Here is a 21,416-nt window from a genome sequence, read left to right on the forward strand (position 1 = left end):
TGTATCTAATTTAGAAAATAGTTACAACTCTTAATGTTTCAATTATTCTGCAGATTTCGCTGCACTATAATTATTACACCATGTGTTCATTAATCCAGGAGTACGCTGGGTTGTGGCTACATGCTCCTCTTTCCGCCTACTAACTCGAATTTTCATTTAAAATGCGGCGGCAGTCCGGTGCACAAAGCATGGTCGGTTAAGTTGAACGATTCAAAATATCAAGAAAATGATGGCAGTTCAGTATACGGCCCCCTCCGCGCTGTCTAGACGGTGACTCATCCTCAGAAACAGCTGGCGGTCGCTGCGTCGCGGGCCGCGCTGGCTAAACCGTGACATCCTCTCCCCGGCGTTCCCCTCTTCCCTCTCAGACAGCGGCGGTCGCTGCGTTGCGGGCTCGCATTTGATCTCCTCGTGAGCTCTTCGGTTTGTGTGTATTTGGTTCCTTCCCCTCCCCCTTTCAACTCCGTGCGCGTCAGCACTTCTTGGTGTCTCGTTCCTTTTCGGTGGCAGACATCGGAGTTCGGTGCGGCTGGCGGGCGTGCTGCATGTTGTGTATGCTGGTGTATGTGCATGTGCCAGCGCCTGTTCGCTATTACCTGTGTGCATGTAACAAAAATGCGACAGCAAACCTACACGAGCTTCAGTCTGACCGCTGGCACAGATGAAATTACTGTGTCCCACTGCAGGTGGAAGCTGCCTCGCCAGCCTTGGCAGCGAATCTGATGGTCGCTTGAGCTCCTTCCCTGGGTGAATTTTGTGTAAACTGCCAGTGGATCATACCCTCATCGTGTCGCCTCATCTTCACGCCAGATCACCAAAACCGTGAGCATGAGACTTCTTGTCGAGAGCTAGCACTTGCCAGCCTCAGGATGTTGTTCACTTTATTATTTTTATAGAAATTTAATTTTCCACTCAGTAAATTAGATTATAAAATTTAATTTTCCACTCAGTAAATTAGATGGTAATAGCCAGTATGTGATATTTTTCGCACCTTTCGTTGCTAATTTTTCTTTCGCTCCAGCATTGATGACCTAATGATTGATGACTTAGACAGGAAAAGTAGAAAGGTAGGCTTGAACATTAATGTGCAGAAGACTAAGGTAATGTTCAACAGCCTCGGGAAAGCACTTTACATTTGGTAGCGAAATACTGGAAATAGTAGGCGAATATGTCTACTTAGGACAGGTAGTAACCGCAGATTCGGACCATGAAAAGGAAATAACAAGAAGAATAAGATTGGGATGGAGCGCATTTGGCAAGCACTCGCCGATTATGACTAGCAGCCTACCGGTATCGCTCAAGAGGAAAGTATACAACAGTTGCATCTTGCCTGTACTCACCTACTAGAGTTCTACTTAAGTTGAGGACAACCCAGAGGGCTATGGAACGAAAAATTGTAGGGGTAACATTAAGAGATAGAAAGCGTGCAGAGTGGGTCAGAGAAATAACTCAAGTTACCGACATTCTAGTAGAAATTAAGAAGAAGAAATGGACATGGGCAGGACATGTAGTGCGAAGAGAGGATAACCGATGGTCGCTGAGGGTAACAAACTGGATTCCAAGGGAAGGAAAGCGTAGCAGGGGGCGGCAGAAAGTTAGGTGGGCGGATGAGATTAAGAAGTTCGCAGGGGTCAAGTGGATGCAGCTAGCACAGAACCGGGTTAAGTGGAGAAATATGGGAGAGGCCTTCGCCCTGCAGTGGGTATAATCAGGCTGATGATGATGATGATGTACTCACCTATGGGGCTGAAACGTGGAGGCTAACCAAGAGAGTTCCACCTAAGTTGAGGACAACCCAGAGGGCTCTGGAACGAAAAATGGTAGGGGTAACATTAAGAGATAGAAAGCGTGCAGACTGGGTCAGAGAAATAACTCAAGTTACCGACATTCTAGTGGAAATTAAGAAGAAATGGACATGGGCAGGACATGTAGTGCGAAGAGAGGATAACCGATGGTCGCTGAAGGTAACAAACTGGATTCCAAGGGAAGGAAAGCGTAGCAGGGGGCGGCAGAAAGTTAGGTGGGCGGATGAGATTAAGAAGTTCGCAGGGGTCAAGTGGATGCAGCTAGCACAGAACCGGGTTAAGTGGAGAAATATGGGAGAGGCCTTTGCCCTGCAGTGGTTATAATCAGGCTGATTATTATTATTATTATTATTATTATTATTTTCACTACGTAAGTAGCTTCATGCTGGATTTGGTTTAGGGGAAGAGCTGTCGCTGTCATGAAAAATGCCATCGGACATAATTTTTTTTGTTTTCTCTATGAACTTCAAAAGCAACCACGAGTTAGGCGCGTTCGCTCATTTTGCACGGCAGTCTCTGCTTAAGGTAACACCAGTACTTCCTGACAGCCTATATGTATTTTGCTAAGGTTTAGGTATTAGCAGCAGTCCCAGCAGTGTGTGGTTTATCGCCATATGGTTTACCGGTACCTTTTTCGGGTATCGACAAGCCTTTAAATTCTATTTCAATAGTCTAGCTAGTTCGATTTCAATAGCCTTTCTCTATTTTCTTTAGCTTCGCAAGTAAACCAGCTCAAACTAAAAGCATTTACTGCTTAAAGCTCTCTGTGTAAAAGAGTAGATTAAAAATGTAATATCTAATTTAAAAGGTTAATGTCTTTCACTTTAGCTTCTCGTGTAGACAGGTAGGTCCATTATTCTGTTCAGATACCTCATTAGTTTGTTATAGTATCGCGCGTAAAGGAGTAGGATCTCAATATTTACTAACGAGTAAGCATGTCTTTGACCCTCAGTATACCACGTAATTCAGGCCCGTCTTTGAGCGATTCCATATAGGCAGGAGAAAAAGAAAACCTGTGGTTTCAAAGCTGTTTTCCTGTGAGGTTTGAAATGAAAGGGGAAATTAAGGTTTCCCTTGGCAAATGATTGAGCATGCGGGAAGTTTAGCTGGAATACTGAAATTTTCTTGTGCATGTTGTAATAAAGTGTTATGTTGATATGCAGATATATAGATCTATAGTTCAAAACCTACATGGCACGTGGGCTAGATCTTTTAAGCAGGAATTGGGTAGATAAGGCATATCTGACCAGATATGCCTTATTTGGTACTCAAAATCAGGAATTGGGTAGATCAGGCATATACAACCAGATATGCCTTATCTGGTACTCCAAATCAGGAATTCGGCTGATATGCCTTATTTGACCCAGATCTGTTTTAATATACCATATCTGCCCAACTCCTGATGTACCTGATCTGGATTTTTTTATAAGTCCAGTTATGGCATTTCCGTAAGGGTTCCCGTGGTGAGCCACGGGGACAACTTCCGGCTAAATTGCCTCGTTGAATGCCGCCCGGCGACTTCGGGACCGATGAGCCAGCCCAGGTGCAAACACGTGCGGCGACAACCTGCTGGCGCCATCTACGCCGTGTAGATGACCACCTTCTTATTCTCAAACCAGGACCAGTCAGAGAGGCACGTCAGCGAGTGCGAGCAGTGTTGGTTCGTGTGTGTGAGAGTGCGGGACAGTGAGGTGACAAAGACACTCCCTCATAAACTGGCCTGCCTCTCATCTTGGGAGAGGGAAACAGCCCTATAAAAACTGGCGACAAGTGTGTGTCGGGGGTCCAAAAACGGAGGCTGTTCCTCTAGTCAGTCTCGCACTAACCAATGCTACCATGTAAATAGTGTATATAAAAGCTTCCCATCTCACTTCAAAGTCCGTTTCCAGCCGCCTCGTCCTTGTTCCTGCTCCGACAATCAACCGGGCCTACAACATGCAACCTGGGTCACGATACCATCATTGCATTCTGGAAATCACTTCATTTCATGTCTTTCATCTTAATTACCTCTACGGTTTTTATTTCTAAGAATTTTCTCCTGCAACCCTTAAGCATGGTGGTTGTGCATTTATAAAAAAATCTGAAAGTTTGTAATTGATATCGCAGTTTCCTTTAACAGCCGTGGGCGACGCCAGTATTCGTAAACATCTGATTTTTGACCAATCAAAACCTCCGTTTTTGATACATGGGTCCTAAGAGAAGCTTCGCAACTGGTAAGCTCTGTTGGATCGACGGTTGGCGCTGCGGTGGAGGTGACAGCGAAGATCAAAGCTGTTTCGGCGACGAGCCTGCCATTAGAGGTCATTTCTAAGCCTGCTTTAACATTCAGCTCTGCTTGCGAGAAGTGGAGCGAAGTGTGACAGAGTATGCCACATGCCCCGCCACGGTGGATCAGAGGTTAAGATGTTCTACGACTGTATCGGACACCTGGGTACGAGTCTGACCTCGGTGGCTGTTTAGACGGTGGCGAAACAGGGAGGCGTCCGTGTTTTATTTGATGTCAGCTAGGTAGTCAGCCAGATGGTCGACATTACTCAGCAGCCCTCTACAACGACACCCCTTTCTGATTTCACTCCCACTTTCCTACCTTCCTTTACGACGCGATTCAGATGTGCACGAAGAAAGTGTGACTGATACTGCGCCTTCCTTTCTAGAACCATACCGTAAGGGTTCATTCTCAAGATCAATTCAGGCTTGGAAAGGACCTCGAACAAAATGGTCAATATCCGTCACACTTTCTTCGTGGGCATCTAAACAGCACTGTAGAGATCATTTCTAAGCGTTATTTACATTCAGATCTGCATGCGAGAAGTGAAGCGCTACGGGTAGGATTGCGATTAACACGGACGTAACGAGAACCAAATAAAATCTCCAACATAAATGGGATGGTAGAGGTTATCGCAATGAATACTAATAATATGTGAATATCGAATGTGTTGGCTGCCTGTTTGCCTATGTACGGTCATGATTCACTAAATGGTCGAAAGCTTCTATGGAAACATAGAATCGGCAACACGAAACAATCAATTATGCTCCACCTTGGAGGTATGACCGCCAACATTAATGGCTCCTGCTCGAGGCTCTCTCAGCAGATCCCTTTTCGCGCGAATTCTCTTTGATATTCGCTTATCCCCATTTCCTTAACTTTCCTTTTTTCATTCAGTCGTCGCACTGTCATCCGCTGCTACGTCATATGCAAGATCACTGGACACACTGTCACGTGGGATGATAATGCTGAAGGCAGCAAATCAATAAAGATTACGATTCCCACTTGAAAACGTCGTCTCGATGCTGACACGGTAAACAGAGAAAGTTAATCATGAACATGAAAAAACTTAGACATAAATGGCGTAATCACATGGCGTAATTGGGCTTTAAGCGCACAACATGCATAATTTGCGCTTGCGCGCGCCGTCGTTGGGATGCTCACGCACAGCGCCATTGGCCTCGTGTCTAGTTGTCCGACGCGGCGAAGAATTTTGTTGTGGCTGAAGCATGGACGTAATGGCTTCAATTTGCCGGCGAAGCAAATTGGCCCCAAAACCAAAACTCGGACTCGGATGTAGCCGGCGTCGCGTCATCGTGCTTGTGGCGTCGTGTGTCGTTTATCTTAAATGCGCAGCCGGGGAAGTCTTCGGGTCCTTTCTGCACACTGAAAAAAGTGGAGGCGTCGAGGTTATCCTTGTCTATGGCATGCAGCAGCAATGCTTCCAGCGCTGTTTTTGGTCTCTCTGCCGTACACATGGGGTCGACCTATTTGCCTCCTGGATGATGGTATTGTAGGCGAAAATCACGTAGAACAGGATAAAGTCCCGGTTCTTGTGCTCGTCGTCGACGTGCATGGCATTCAAGAGACACTGCAGCGGCTTTCAAATGTGCCAATAGCAAAGATTTTTGAAATAGGTTATTTTTTTATCATGCCTGTGAAGTTATTTTTTCGATTATGCATAAATCACCTACGCAATCGCCGAGTGAAAGCGCGCAATTCAAATTTGCCGCGTACCGCACGACTGCTACAGAGGAGGAAAGCGGAGAGAGAAACCTCGCTTCTCCGTCCGTCGTGACGTCACCGTGAGGAGCTGGAGGCATTCAGAGCCAACGAAGGGGGCTTTCGGCGTGCGTTGTTCCTCGTCTTGCGTGCGTTGCGGACGTTCAAAACACATCAACTTAGTGTTGTGCACCTGATACAACACAAATCTGCATGTATTTGGATGCACTCACAGCTGTGGACGCGACAATGTAATCTTCCATTGTGTTAAAAGCTCGCAGCGCAATGCGGCGTTGCTGAGATGAGAGATAAATTCAAGCCGAGCGAACGAAACATTCTACTCGAAATATTTTTGTGACTGTGACTACATGCAGTTTGTTCCTAATGCGATTTCTATAGGTCTTTGACAAAAAGGCATGGCTGAACCATGACGTGGTTCCTTCTATTTTCTTGCGCAAAAGCGTTGGGACAGTCATCATTTCCTAGAACCGCAGTTATTAAAGCAAGAAAAGGGAGGTAAGGCTTGTACTTCGTAGTTCAATTACTTTGACTACTCAGGTCTCATTTGTATGTGAACCATTGCGTTTAGCGTTGACTGCGATCCGTTGATAGAGTGGAAACTCGCGATGGGACGGGCAGACAGCATCGGCGCATGATTGAATTCACGTGTCTCGATTTTTTTTTTTTGCGCAAAAGCTTCGCGCTACGGCTTCTGTGCTAGACATGAGCAACTCAACAGCGCGTGCTCCTGCGAACTAGCAGATGATTAAGAAAAGCCCACTGCTGTGTCGCAGCTTGGTTGGGAAGGCTTTGCGGGATTCTTTCTAGCACAGCACGTGCCTGATATGTTCGTGGAACCCTTACGAGAGCATTATTAGAAGATAAGGAGTGTACCGCTCAGAGGGTATGGGCGCTTTCGGGTAAGGAGCGCACAGAGCGAGGTTTCCTTCGATGCGTCTAAGAAAGCAACTATCCAAGTTGTTCATATATGGCCTTGCGATTTTGCACCCATTGCTGCCTCGTCATTTTACATAGTCCTGTCTTGTTTGAGGATGCAAATTAAGTTGGAAATGAAAACGACGAGGCTCTTGTGAAAACGCATTTCGGAACATGGTTTTCCTTTGAAGGTATTGGTGCGGAGGAGCTGCAGCTTGGCTTTCAACATACGTGAGCCGTCAATTCACTAAACGTGTATTGTGAGAGTACGATAAAAAGAGAAAGGTTCTCTACGTCTGCTAAACCTCGTAGGACTCAAGCAGCATTCTGCGCGCATTTGACTTCGTCTACAATGGCCCCGTCAATGCCTCGCATGCATTGCATGCATTGCAGAGCTCGGCCACCGCGCTTCGCTTATTGTTCATTTGTCTGGTGGCAGCTGTGTACTTATTCACCCTTTCTATAAAATTCTGCGTTTCCCCAAGGTACGGCGACTGGCACTTAAAGCAGGATTTGGTACACAAAGCCTTGCGTTCATTTTTCACAACAATGACCTTTCGTGTGGGGCTCATTGAGACGGAGGTAGTCGGCTAGGGCATTGTTCGCTGCCCTTCCTTTCCACGAATATACGCGCCGAGGTTTCCCTGAGGGCCATGCAGTTTCTTCTAATAACGACACACTACTTTTCAAAATGCCTTACTCTAACCAAAGCAAGTTTTCATTCCAAACCTACGCTCCCCACAACGGAAGTGCTGCATCGTTTGTGGGCGCATCTGGTACGGGTATATGCGGTGAAAATGCCGATGGTCATTCGTGTGGAAATGGCATGTCATAATGACATTCACAAAGCCGCAGAGAGTTGCGATCAGCCCACAGCGCAGCGAAGGAGCCGCATCGGCAGCTTCCCCGGTCCTCCAAATGTCGTCACCCGACGTCTTGGCCAATCACAGGCGGCGGCGCGACCCGCGGTAAGCCCCGTCGCGCGGGCTGCGTATTTCTGCTGAAAAAAAAAGGCTATTTCTGCTTTTTTCTGCCTAATTTCATCCTGATATTCGAGTTCGCAGCATGAAAAACTGTGGGTTTCTGCTGAAAGCTCAATTTTCGCAAAAAGTGCTGTAGTGTCCCTTTAATGTCTGCGATAGTCTTGTTCAGACGCTCTGTGAGTTCGTTCGTCTGAGGATGGTAGACGGTCATCCTCCGGTAGATCGTTTGGGCTCCGCCGTAAATGATGTTCTCCTGTCCGTGATGAGCACATCGGGGACTCCGTGTCGATGGAGAATTCGTTCGACAAAAGACTTAGCAACTCTTGCGCGATACCTTTAGGCACGGATTGTGTTTATGTCATAACCGGCCATGATGATCCACTTGTTGCCTGTCGATGAACTTAAGAAGGGGCCGAGGAGAGCTATTCTAATTGGTCGAAAAGGCTTTGTCGGGGGCGGTTCCGCCGTAAGGGCACTGGAGATAAGATGTCTGCATTTCGCTGGACGTTTAGACTTGTCACTCGCAGATGCTTTCTTCCAGTGCGCTGCTGCCTTGCGGCGCAGCACTGGGGCTTGTCAAGGGCGCTATCCGGAGAAGTTTGGCATTCGGCTTAGCAGGAATCCGGGTAGCTTGCCCGGGAAAACAACGTCACCCCTTGTCAGCTGAATCAGACGTTCTTCAATCAGTCAGATTTACACAAATTGTCTCAAAGAACTTAGAAACGTTAAAAAACACCAGTGGTCTTCCACATATCACCTACGAACAGCTAAGTAAAGAAATGCGCAGTTGTCATCGCCTTTCTTCCTTCTGTGCTCTCGGTGTTGCGCATCTTCTCTTCTTTTTTCAGATCGATTTGTTGTTTGTCGCTGTTGAAGTATGTACGCCATTAAATAGTGGCGAGATTTGAAAGTAAGCCTAACGCATGTCTTCTCGGAAAGTTATGAGTCGTGTTTTAGGCAACACATTACAAGAGGCACGTTAAAATTCACCAGTGGCCTTCCACATACCCCCTAACGGAGATGGGACCAGTAGATGGTTCGTAATAATATTCGGCAAGCGGCACAATAAACTGAGGCCGCAGTAAAAGGATAACGAAAGTGATGCCGCCATTTTCGTCGTAGAATTTACAGGTCTCTGATTAGATGTTTACTTACTTGTCGGTCGCTTCGGATCTGAAATAAAAGAGCGTTTCATCCGCCTTCGCGCAAACAGAGGTCGGTGCCGTCATGCCTAATTCACTCTGGCAATGGGTAATGTTACTTGCCAGCGTTTATGTGAAATTCCCATAAAAAAAGGTGTTAGGCAAGGAGGCACTATCTCCCCAGTACTATTCACGGCTTGCTTAGAGGAAGTACTCAGAGACTTTGAATATAGGGCAGTCAGCGATCAGGGTTGATGGAGAATACCTCATCTGCGATTCGCTGATGACATTGCCTTATAAAGCAACGCAGAGGATGAATTGCAAAGAACGATTATGGCCTAGACCGGAAAAAAACAAGACGTTAGGCCTAAAATTAACATGCACAAGACAAATGTAATGCTGAACAGCTTACAATGGGTGGAAAAAAACGAAGTTATAGGCGAATATGTCTATTTAGAACAGGTTACAGTAACCGATAATCAAGAATATGAAAGGGAAATACAGTTAAACATGGTTATAACGAAATTGTAAAATGTCCGCGATCTTTTGTTGCATCCTGGTCTTTGTTATATGCAGTTTTCGCATGGAGGCCCGAAAGGACAATGCAGAACGGAAACCAGATGAAGAATTGATTGTAAGGGCAACATCTTGAAAGTGTTTACAGTTAATTAGAATGAATTGAAGAGACTGCTTTGTCTGGCACGAAGATGCAGCGTCGCTGCTGAAACACTGCGCGTTGTATCAACTGCAGGTCGCTCGTTGCTATACTAGACGTTTCTCTCACTTCAGTTCGTGTATTATAGCCCTGAAACGGGCGGAGTTCGGCCATATTGTCAGTAATTCAGAACTAGCTAAGAGACAGTCGACGCTGCGAGCTCGTTCTATCAAGATCAACCCCTGAAATATGTTGGTTACATGGAGTTTTCAAATTTATGTATTTATTTTATTTATTTATTGAATCCTCAAAGGCCCCATTTAAGGGGTATTACATGAGGGGAGGGCTTGGAGTACGGCGGTTACGATAAAAAATGTATTTCGATGGCAGTCGTGAAACGATGAATGTCGGTTAGTGAGGCGATGTGGTCGGGAAGGTCGCTCCATACTAGGGCAGTGCTGAGAAAAAATGACTTTTGGAATGTTGTCGTATGGGCGCGGTGGGGGTAGACGGCATTGGAGTGGACATGACGAGATGACCAATGGGCTGGACGGATGAACACGTTGTCAGGTGGCAAGCTGTGATAAAACTTATGATAAAGAGAAAGGCGAGCTAGTTTCCGGCGTAACGCTAGATTGTGAAGTTCAAGTTTGGATTTTAGTACGGTAACACTGGTGCAATAGGAGTAATCTGAAAGAATGAAACGTGAAGCTCGATTTTGAGTAGATTCCAGTAAATTGATCAGATTAGTTTGGTGAGGATCGAATATAGCATATATACATACATGAATATACATGCACTTCAATGGGGGCGGCGTTAGGAAATTTAAAAACTTGGGAATTCGCTACATGAAGGTTCGTTACATAGAGGTTTAACTTTAGATAGGGGAATATGATTGGGATGGAGCTCATTTGGCGAGCACTCACTGATTCTGACCTGCAGCTTACCGGTATCGCTCAAGAGGAATACGCAGAGGGCTATGGCACGGAAAATGGTAGGTGTAACTTTACGAGATAGGAAGCATGCAGAGTGCGTTTGGTAAATAATCGAGTCAATGACATTCGAGTGGAAATCAAAAAGAAGAAATAGGCATGGCCTGGGCATCTAGTGCGACCGATGGTCGCCTAGGGCAACAAAGTGGATTCCAAGGGGAGGAGAGCTTAGCAGAGGGTGGCAGAAAATTGGGAGGGCGGATGAGGTTAAAAATTGCTGCATGAATCATTAGTCATATGAAATGAAAGTGTCAAGTGATGCAATTTATGAACCACGTGATTCATCAGTCATGTGAGGCATGGGTCATGAGACCAAAAAGCTGAGTCACGCCACGCGGGTAAATAGATGTAGAAAGACGTCGGCTAGGAGCTACCAACGTCGCATCAACGCTAAAGCTTTCGCATTCTCTCAGTGGAGTTTCTGCAGAAAGCTTTCCTTCTGCCGATGTCCTCACCACCGGAGACGAGGTGGTAGAGCAGCAGGCTGAGCAGCATCACCGACAGCAGCCCGGCGGCGATGATGTCCCACGACCAGCGTTGCGGCGCCGGAGCGTCGTGGTGGAAGCCCCGGTGCCTGCGTCCCATAATGCAAATTCAGCAATGGAGTTTTATGTGCTCCATGCACACAGGCCTGTTCATCGGATAAGCTACTGATGAAATGGGTTATCGGTTAGTTCCAATGGGACGGATGCAGCACGCAGTGAGGACAATCACAACGCGCGGGGCACAAAAATGGTCTTACCTCAGCACAATCAGTGAATCGACAGGCATGTCGAACCCTGGGGAAAGATCAGTCTCTGGAAATAACAAAAAAAATGTCCAATGTTTATTTGCATGTTGCGCTCTGTAAGGCGTGGAGAATAAATGAAAGTGACGAGCAAAGTCCTTCCCAGAAAGCTGTGCTATAGTCCACGCTACGTGCAGAGAAGATGCAGTGACTGTTGCTTACTGCCATACCTGTTGAATGCGTCAAGTGTTGGAGCCATGCAGCACGCCCAATCAGCAGTAATATTACAAGCTCTCATTGTCTTTAGGCAGTCAGAAAAAGAACTGCATCATTTAAGATACCTGGATCATGCAGTAGACGGCTAAAGCTGAGGGCTGCATTCTGTTCCGTATTATAAACTGCTAATAAAAGCTGCGTAGCCCTCTCATTGGACACGCCTGGTAGATCTTATTCTACGCGACGACAAATCAGGCCGCTCTATTTATTGTCATTTGCCAGTTACTCTGTGTACGAAAAGCACTTCCAATGACAACGTCGTCTAAATAACCGATTATGGGTATGGCAACACATGCATCCATGTAGCCCAGGCAATATTCTGATTTTGGCACTGGCGAATGAAATACATTTTCGTCTGATCCTTTAGAAAGCATGAGCTTCTTCGCTCATTCCTCAGTTCCGTGGCGACGTCGTGTGCCATAGCATTCCACAGCACAAGACAGCAGATTACCAATGTGGACACCCAAGAACGCGTAGCGGTCACTCAAATGGGGGGAGAGCAGGGAAGCACAGTCGGGGCATACGGGACAGGGTCAGGAGCTAGGTGATGAGAGGATAAGTGGAGCGGATGAAATGGAGCGAATACAATACTGGCTCAGGCGTACTCTCAGTCATGAGACCCAGGTGCCATTTGTACATGGCCATCAAAAATGGAACGAAATGCATCTACTCTATCCACACTATAATCTGGCGTTGTAACATCAGTGCATGTAGTCCGTGTCAAACTCGTGCAAGCTCGAGAAGTCACCACTTTGCTGCTACAGATGCAGCGAGAGGAAACGAAGCACATAACTGTTGGGCGCGCCCTGTGTGACGTGTACGTCAAGGCGTTGACGCTGCGCAGTGTAAAGCCTACCACCTTCTGCGCCATGACGATTCTCCCCTGATGGGAGAAGCACCGCAAAAGCAGTAGCCCTCTCTATGATTGTCCGGTCTCACTCAGTAGGCGTCTGCCAATCTGCTTATCGCAATAATCTCCGCAGTTAATCTTGGAAATGGTGCGGAGCCCCACATGCCCTTCTCAGCCGCCGCAGGTTCTCAGTGCGGCGAAGGAAATAGCATCTCTCACCTGGCTATGGATGCATTACCCCACCGTAACATACACGCTTACCTGCTGCACTTGCAGTCCGACCAAGAACGTAGTTTCGCGGTTGTCGTCTTCACTTCGACTTTTGCCTTGAGCACGCGCGTCCGCTGGTGCTGCTGCTGTTGCTAGACCCGCCATAGGTATCGACTGGCCATGACACGTTACAAAATCTTATGGGATGTATAAATTCATAGTGAGAACAGCGCAGGAGAACAAGACGATCGAAGAAAGACACAGCACAAGCGCTGACTCACAACTGACTTTTATTCGAAGAACACGTAATTTGGATGCTGCCCTAGCCAGGAGGACACCAAAAGTAAAGGAGGACAACAAAAACTACTGATCGTGCGTGACGGTGACAACAACGTTTATAGATATAGCATATCTATATCAAGTATATCTATAAACGTTGGGTGACAAGACACACACATCATCGTCATGGCGTATGCACTTGAGAGAGTTGCGAGTCAGCGCTTGTGGTGTGTCTTTCTTCGTTATATGTATATATATATATATATATATATATATATATATATATATATATATATATATATACATATATATATATATATATATATTGTGAGCCCTCCACGGATCGTCTTTCATTGTACATACCATGATCTTCTTCTGCCTCTTATACATACCATCATCATCGTTCCGCGGCGCCGGCTCCGGCACGTGCTTGGGTTTTCTTCATCAGATTCAACGCTGACACGGCATACCTTGCCTTGCCTTTCCGACCTTGCCATCTAGACCTGGCCTTCTTTCACAAGTGGTGGAGGTGAAATTCGATTCCCTTGCTGCCTTGTGCCCTGCCTCTCGCTGGAGCTACGTTCCGGTCGCCGTTTAACAACTACCATCGTCATGTCAACCGACAGCAGCCCCGGCCCGGCCGAACCGTCTACCACGGCTACGCTGCCGCCTCCGATGGTGCCCACACGACAACACGACCCGCCGCTGTTCGCTGGTCGTCGCGACGAAGACGTTGATGGCTGGCTTGACACTTATGAACGCTGCAGTGCCTACAATTGGTGGGATGATGCTTTAAAATTCCTGAACGTATCTTTCTACCTTACTGAGGTCGCCAGAAATTGGTTTATTAACCGTGAGCCCCACACCAGAAACTGGCCCTCCTTCAAGCAGCAGTTCCGAAAGTACTTCGCCGACCCGGCTGTTCGGACGGAGATCGCAAGGAACAAGCTCGCTTCCCACCGTCAAGGTCCCGATTAGTCCTATGCATCATACATAGAGGCCGTGCTTGCATTCTGTCGGCGTATCAGTGCCACCATGCCGGAATCTAAACGTGTACACCATGTCTTGAAAGGAATCAATTCAATGGTTTATAACACCCTAGATGCCCAGAATCCATCAAGTGTTGGTTCCATTATTGCGACCTGCAAACGCCTCGACCAGCTACAGTCCTCCCGATTGCAGCCCGGCTTCACACTGCCCCGACCTCTACTGACCTCGATCTACGAGCCATGATTCGAGTGATAATCCGCGAGGGGCTCCAAGCCCTCAGCCCTTTCTGCCGGCACGGGTGCGCTCATTCGTCTCATCCTTCTAACGACGCCGGCCTCCGCCACATCATTAAGGAAGAGTTGGCCACTATCAACCACCCTGTCACACCTGATCCTCCTGCACCTCGCCCAGCACCGACTTACGCTCACGTCGCTGCATCCCCTCCTCCTTTTGTTCGCCCACCCCAAGCACCGCCCTACAACCACATCAACGCCTGACGACGGCTCAACCAACGCCACCCTATTACGCACCTTGGCGCCCCTCTCGCCCAGTGTGCTATTATTGTGGAATTAGAGGACACATATCTCGTTTTTGTCGCCGACGCATTCAGAACGAGCGACGTGGTTATGACGCCTTCGAAAGTGACATACCTGCATACTATCAGCGACGACCAATTCCCAGCCCTCCCCCAGGTGGTCTAAATTTCCGGAGTCCTTCACTACGGCGTCTCTCCTAGCCTAAGTTGCTTTGGGACGTTAAACCCCACAAACCAAACCAAACCAATTCCCAGCCAACCTCGTCGATTCTCTCCACCACCGGTATCCGCGACTGAACCAAGTGGGGCTCTTGTATCCCGACGCCGGTCCCCTTCCCTATACCGCCGCTCTGTTTCGCCACTTCGACCAGCAACAACTCTCCCTGTCCGTAATTTTGAAACTAAGCGATGCAGTTTCCGGAGGTGAAACTGCGTCGACACCATGGTGAAACGACACCATATGATGGACCTGAACTTCGTGGAGCGAATGGCGTCCCTCTGCACCCTTCAGCAAAGTGTACAGTTCTAGTTGCTATACACGGCGTCCGCCATCATGTGCAGTTTGCTGTGCTTTCACCGTGTGCGCATTTGATGATTTTTGGAGGAGATTTTTTGTCAACCGCTTCAGCGTTAATTTCTTGTGGCGAACGTGTCATCCATATGACAGACAGTGATTTTTCATCTGACGTTTTTGCACGGCATCATTCCCTCATTGCCGCAGCTGATACTGTATTGCCTCCACAGTGCGAAATACTTCTTAGCGTTGTTTCTGAACACATCACTGACGGGGATGTACTCATCGTACCATCTCATCACCATCTTGCACGTGGAATTGCCTTGCCATCAAGTCTTGTACGATTCCGCAGCAGCTCAGCGATAGTAGCTGCCACGAACACTTCCCGTGAATCCCTCGTGCTGACTAAAGGAACTTCCCTGCCATGCATAGTTGATGCTCACCCTGTATCCATCATGGTGCTCACTGCCCCGCTACCTCGCAATTTGATTCATCGCAAGTCTCTCTTTCCATGGTGTCGAAGACAATCAATCCGAACCTCATGCCGCACCAACGCCAAGAATTGCTGCAATTGCTTCAAGCCCACCAAGCTATTTTTGATGCCACTTCCCCACCACTGGGACGGACTAGTGTTGCACATCACCGCATCCTTACTGAGAGTAACTCAATTGTACGTCGACGACCTTATCGGCATTTTCTCTCGGGACGAAAAGTAATTGAAGAAAATGTCAATGGCATGCTCCGTCACGATATTATTCGCCCATCAACAAGCCCATGGTCCTCACCAGAAGTTAGAGTTAAAAAAAAAGGACGGATCGGTACGATTTTGTGTTTATCATCGCGCACTCAACAAAATTACCCGCGAAGATGTCTACCGGATGCCGCGTATTGATGATGTCCTTGACTCTCTCAAAGGCGCCGAATATTTATCGACCTTGGACCTCCGCTCAGGTTATTGGCAAATACCTATGCACGAGGACGACATAGAAAAAACCGCTTTCGCATCTCCCGACGGACTTTACGAGTTTAATGCTATGCCCTTCGGCCTTTGTAACGCACCCGCAACTTTTGAACGAATGATCGATACTGTACTTCGTGGCCTCGAATGAAAAACCTGTTTTTGTTACTTGGATGACATTGTTATCTTTTCGTCAACTTTTACCGACCATCTCACGCGTCTGAATGAAGTCCTCACGTGTCTTGCTTCAGCGGGCCTTCAGATCAACACCAAGAAGTGCCACTTTGCACAGAAGGAAATTAAAATACTGGTACATCTGGTTAGCCATGACGGCATTCGCCCAGACCCTGAAAAAATAATCGCGGTCTTGAACTTTCCTCGTACGCAACGGACTACAGATTTTCGCAGTTTCCTCGGCCTTACGTTCCATTTCCGGCGATTTGTAAGGCATTTTGCAACTATTGCTGCGCCACTTCATGAACTACTTAAAGCGCGCAGCCCTTTCGTGTAAACTGAACAGTGTTTTAACGACCTAAAGCACGCCCTCACATCAGATCCCGTTCTTGGCCACTTCAGCGACAGCGCTCCTACCATCCTGCACAATGATGCCAGTGGTCACGGTCTTGGCGCTGTCCTTCTGCAGCGCGATGCAACTTCGCGTGAGAAAGTGATTGCCTTCGCCAGTCGGACCTTGACTCCAGCTGAGAAAAACTACACCATTACCGAGCGGGAATGTCTTGCCGTCGTCTGGGCTGTTCAAAAGTTTCGCCCCTACCTCTATGGTCGGCACTTCGCAGTTAAGACCGATCGCCATACTCTTTGCTGGTTCATCATCATCATCATCATCATCATCATCATCAGCCTGATTATACCCACTGCAGGGCGAAGGCCTATCCCATATTTCTCCACTTAACCCGGTTCTGTGCTAGCTGCATCCACTTGACCCCTGCGAACTTCTTAATCTCATCCGCCCACCTAACTTTCTGCCGCCCCCTGCTACGCTTTCCTTCCCTTGGAATCCAGTTTGTTACCCTCAGCGACCATCGGTTATCCTCTCTTCGCACTACATGTCCCCTGCCCATGTCCATTTCTTCTTCTTAATTTCTACTAGAATGTCGGTAACTTGAGTTATTTCTCTGACCCACTCTGCACGCTTTCTATCTCCTAACGTTACCCCTACCATTTTTCGTTCCATAGCCCTCTGGGATGTCCTCAACTTAAGTAGAACTCTCTTGGTTAGCCTCCAAGTTTCAGCCCCATAGGTGAGTACAGGCAAGATGCAACTGTTGTATACTCTCCTCTTGAGCGATACCGGTAAGCTGCTAGTCATAATCTGCGAGTGCTTGCCAAATGCGCTCCATCCCAATCGTATTCTTCTTGTTATTTTCTTTTCGTGGTCCGGATCTGCGGTTACTACCTGTCCTAAGTAGACATATTCGCCTACTACTTCCAGTATTTCGCTACCTAATGTAAACTGCTGTTCCTTCCCGAGGCTGTTGAACATTACCTTAGTCTTCTGCATATTGATTTTCAAGCCTACCTTTCTACTTTTCCTGTCTAGGTCATCAATCATTATTTGCAGTTCATCCCCCGAGTTGCTTAGCAAGGCAATGTCATCAGCAAATCTGCGATTTGCTGGTGACACTGCCTCGTCTCATCAGCCGGGCATTGCCTCACGTCGTCATCAGCCGGGCTATTCCAACTGCACGGCGAAGGCCTCTCCCATAATCCTCCAATTAACCCGGTCCTGTGCTAGCTGCACCGCTTCACCCCTGCGAACTTCTTAACCTCATCCACACACCTAACTTCATGCCGCCCCCTGCTACGCTTTCCTTTCCTTGGAATCCACTTTATTATCGTAAGCGACCGTCGGTTATCCTCTCTTTGCCCTACATGTCCTGCCCATGCCCATTTCTTCTTCTTGATTTCCACTAGAATCTCAGTGACTTGAGATATTTCTCTGACCCACTCTGCACGCTTGTTATCTCATAACGTAACCCCTACCATTTTTCGTTTCATAGCCCTTTGTTTTTTCCTCAAAGGGAAGCTGTAACGGTTTCAAATTACTTAAAATTCGGTGGTTGGAAAGAAGGGGTTTTGTAATCATGTGTGTCAATTTTCTTTTTCAATTTTATCGATAAGGAAAACAAAAATCGCTTGTTAAAAAAGTGCCCCGGTCACGCCCTCGTCGCTACCGGGAGCGGCGGGGGCGGGCCGCCGAAACTGGGGAATTTCATGCAATTTGAAAAAGTGCCAACGTAGTTCCTCTATACAAAACTGGCGGCAAAACAAAACCTGTAAACTACACGCTCTTACAAGAGTGATAAGCAAATCGCTAGAAAACATCATTTACACAAATTTATTTAGGCACCTCCAGGAAAACGTTTTTTGTCCAATGCAATATGGCTTCAGAAAAGGATTTTCTTGCGGTACGCAGCTGAGAGAGTTTGCTCACGATGTCGCTTTCTCAATTAACAATAGTAACCAGGTTGGCTGCATATATTTTTTAGGTTTTCAAAAAGTTTTTGATTCTGTCGCACATAATTTATTATTACTGAGACTGTATACCCTCAAAGTTCCACCCACCCTAATGCAATGGTTCGAAGCGTATCTCGTCGGTAGAAAGTAACGCGCGCGTTATTCTTGAAGGCACAAGTTCATCAGATATTGCAGTCTTATCGTGTGTTCCCCGCGTATCAGTTTTGGGCCCTCTTTTTTTAATATTTATCAATGATATAGCTTACCGGGTTTCCAGTCGGGTCAGACTATATGCCGACGATTGTTGTATTTACCGTGACGTCAGTTACCGCGCCATCATTCTGGTCAACAAGCTGCTACGGGCATAAGGCGCTTCATAAGCCTTTCAACACGCCTAGCAGCCTTCAGTATCCACCTGGGCTTCAGCCTGGAGTGCAAAACGAACAACGTGACCCCAAGATCACTAAAGCTTCGTCGACCTGTGAACACCGCCTTTTGACGCCAGGTTGTGATGAAAGTAGAGCGACAGCTCGTACAAGCCCGCATCAATGAATGTAAGTGCACCCTAAAGTGCCTACAACAAGAGGCTTTCTTTGCGAAGTAACAGCTGGAGTTCCGCATGCCGGAAGCCTATACCGAGATACAGCTTGTTGTCAATCAAGAAATGAGGCGGACAACGGGAAGGCAAGAGATTTTTCAGAAAAGGAAGTTGTGCAGTTTGCTGAATAAAAAAGGGACAAGTCTCAAGGACCAACCTTTAAGGTTAAAAACCTGTCATCTTACACCATGACTGCTACTGAAGGACTGGTGCTGAGCCGAGGCTTGAATGTCAATCAGAGGAAGCCGCCTGATACACGGAAGATAATTTGTGCCGTGGAAAAAGGCGTTAGTCTTCTTGATCAAGATGCACAATAGGGTGTCAGAGCAAACGCTGTCGGCGTAAGCGCATTCTTTCCGAAGGTGAAAAGAAAGCTCTCGAGTCGTTGCCGAAAAACGAGGATATTGCCATCCTCCCTGCAGACAAACGAAATGCGACTGCTGTTCTTGACAGGTCTGCGTACCACTCAAAAATGACCGAGATGCAGGCGGATGCGGCAACCTACTGTAAGCTCGCTAAGGACCCTACATCAAAAATGCAGTCTAGTCTACAAAACATCCTCTCCGACATATCCAGTTGTATTCCGCCTTCCCAAAGAAATCTGTACTTCTTTGCACTAACGGATCTGCTCCCGCGATTTACGGCTTCCCGAAAATTCACAAGAGTGGAACTTCACTAATGTCTCGTCTGTCCGGCTACCTGCACAAAGTTTTGGCTCCGTTGGTGGAACGAACAGCGACGCATGTCAAGAATTCGCCAGACTTTATCGAAAAAGTCAAGGATATCGTCCTCGTAGAAAACGATGTACAGGTGCGGACAGATACAACGTTTATAGATATACTTGAGTTTTGAAACTCCCCGCAGCGCCCATAGGGAGAAGCCGGCCCGCCGCGGTTCCTGCCACCGCGGCGCTGCGGTCGAAGGTGAGCTATGCAAGCAGGCGTCGTCTGCTAGTACCCAGCCTTTCGCTAGCACAGAGAGCTCCTAGATCGCTTGTACAACTGAATTTTGTTTACTAACCTTTTCGATTTGCGGTAATTTTATCATGCGGCGAAAAGTTCGAACTTTGCTGTCTTCGTTGGAAGAAGTACACAATCATGCTTACCAGCTTTCGTCGTAGTGGAGTGCGCTCGGTGCGTTTTTCAGCGCGGTGGCTTTCGAAACTGCACTTCGATACCAACATGCGATAATACGCATTATGGCGTCTTGTAGAACAGTTCTGCATCAAACAGCGGCTTCAAAGCCGCGGGACGCTTATGTTTTATCGGCGCAAAAAACCGTGCGGCTCATTAAGCGCGTCACGCCTGTGTAGGATGGCGGACGACTGCGTTCGTTTTCGTTCCTATAATTAAAGTTCCGCTCTTGTGGCTAGGGACGCGCCTCAAATTATATTCTTTCCAAATGCGGTAGTTGTTATATTCATTCCCACATGACAAAATGCACAACGAGAATTTCATATTAAAATCTAGGGTGCCGGTTGCGGTCGTTTGCGCTTACCGCAAGCGCGCACCTCGAGGCGAGGTAGAAGTCGGAGGTGAAATGCTTTGCAGCTGACGCCCTCCGCAGCCCACCTTCGTTCTGTAGCCTTTACTGTGCAGCCTTCTCCATGCTTTACAACACTAATATAATGTGCGCAATGCACCAAGAAGCGTGACACCAAGAACAGGGTGAATTATGTTCGAAATGAAAAGCAGTTTATTGAAATCCTTGAAGAAAAAAAAAATAAGAGCCTTCGAGAACTGTCACACAAGCTTCGCCTTCTTTTTTCACGTTGTGCCTTCGCTGCACAGTCATTCTCTTGGCACTTTTCACGTGCAAAAAAGTGCATGCGAGAGACTAAATAAAAATGTATCAGTTCGGCAGTAAATTCATCACAGTGCTGTGAGCAGCCAACAGTATTCTTTCCAGTTCCAGTTAGCCTGTCCAATATCTTCCAAAAAAGGTCACCAAATGCAGCTAGTTTTCTGGCTTTGCTTATGGTATTCTCTACAGTGTTCACACACGCAAACAATTTTTTAGATGGATAAACCAGACAACCTGCCACATGTGCACGCTCAATTACGAGGAGTGCCTCAGGAGGAAAGGCATCTTGAGAGCCCACTGCATATTTCTTGCAGTCCATGCAACGTGCAGTTTTCTTTATCTTAAAAGCAACCTAACCAGCTAAGTAGTACAGTGCTGTCGTCTCTGGAGCTTGCACATTGTAGACGTGATCACTGGGTATTTGCACAAGTCCTCGAATGGTATGGATGTGAGTCGATTCCACACCTCTTCTTTCACCATGTTGTTTCGAGTAAGTGCCTCACGGCGCTTTTCAGCAAGGCTTGAAAATGCACTTAGCAAAACGCGGTCATCGCCTCCCTCACAGTTACCCTTGACAGCCAACTTCACTGGTGTGTACAGCGAAAGCAGGCGGAACAGTTGGCCGAAATTCGTAACTGTCGGGTGATCCTCATCACCTCCAAACGACCTCACAAGTCCAAAGAACCTCTGCAAAAGA

The 21,416-nt window shown here is 47.2% G+C and overlaps 1 protein-coding gene across 1 annotated transcript in view; it reads right to left on the bottom strand.

Annotated features, from left to right (window-relative positions):
* LOC146201245 (uncharacterized) overlaps positions 1-11,272 on the bottom strand; it is a 196,916-nt gene extending 185,644 nt beyond the window's left edge. The window contains exons 1-2 of the mRNA XM_084593005.1: positions 11,244-11,272; positions 10,957-11,075 (exon numbers count right to left, since the gene is read on the bottom strand). Of these exons, the coding sequence (XP_084449131.1) occupies positions 10,957-11,075; positions 11,244-11,272 (148 nt within the window). The remainder of the gene's footprint in view (positions 1-10,956; positions 11,076-11,243) is intronic.
* Between the last annotated feature and the right edge of the window lie 10,144 nt (positions 11,273-21,416).

Source organism: Amblyomma maculatum, chromosome 2, assembly GCF_055883805.1.
Source record: "Amblyomma maculatum isolate TAMU_Amacu chromosome 2, ASM5588380v1, whole genome shotgun sequence".
Taxonomy (NCBI): domain Eukaryota; kingdom Metazoa; phylum Arthropoda; class Arachnida; order Ixodida; family Ixodidae; genus Amblyomma; species Amblyomma maculatum.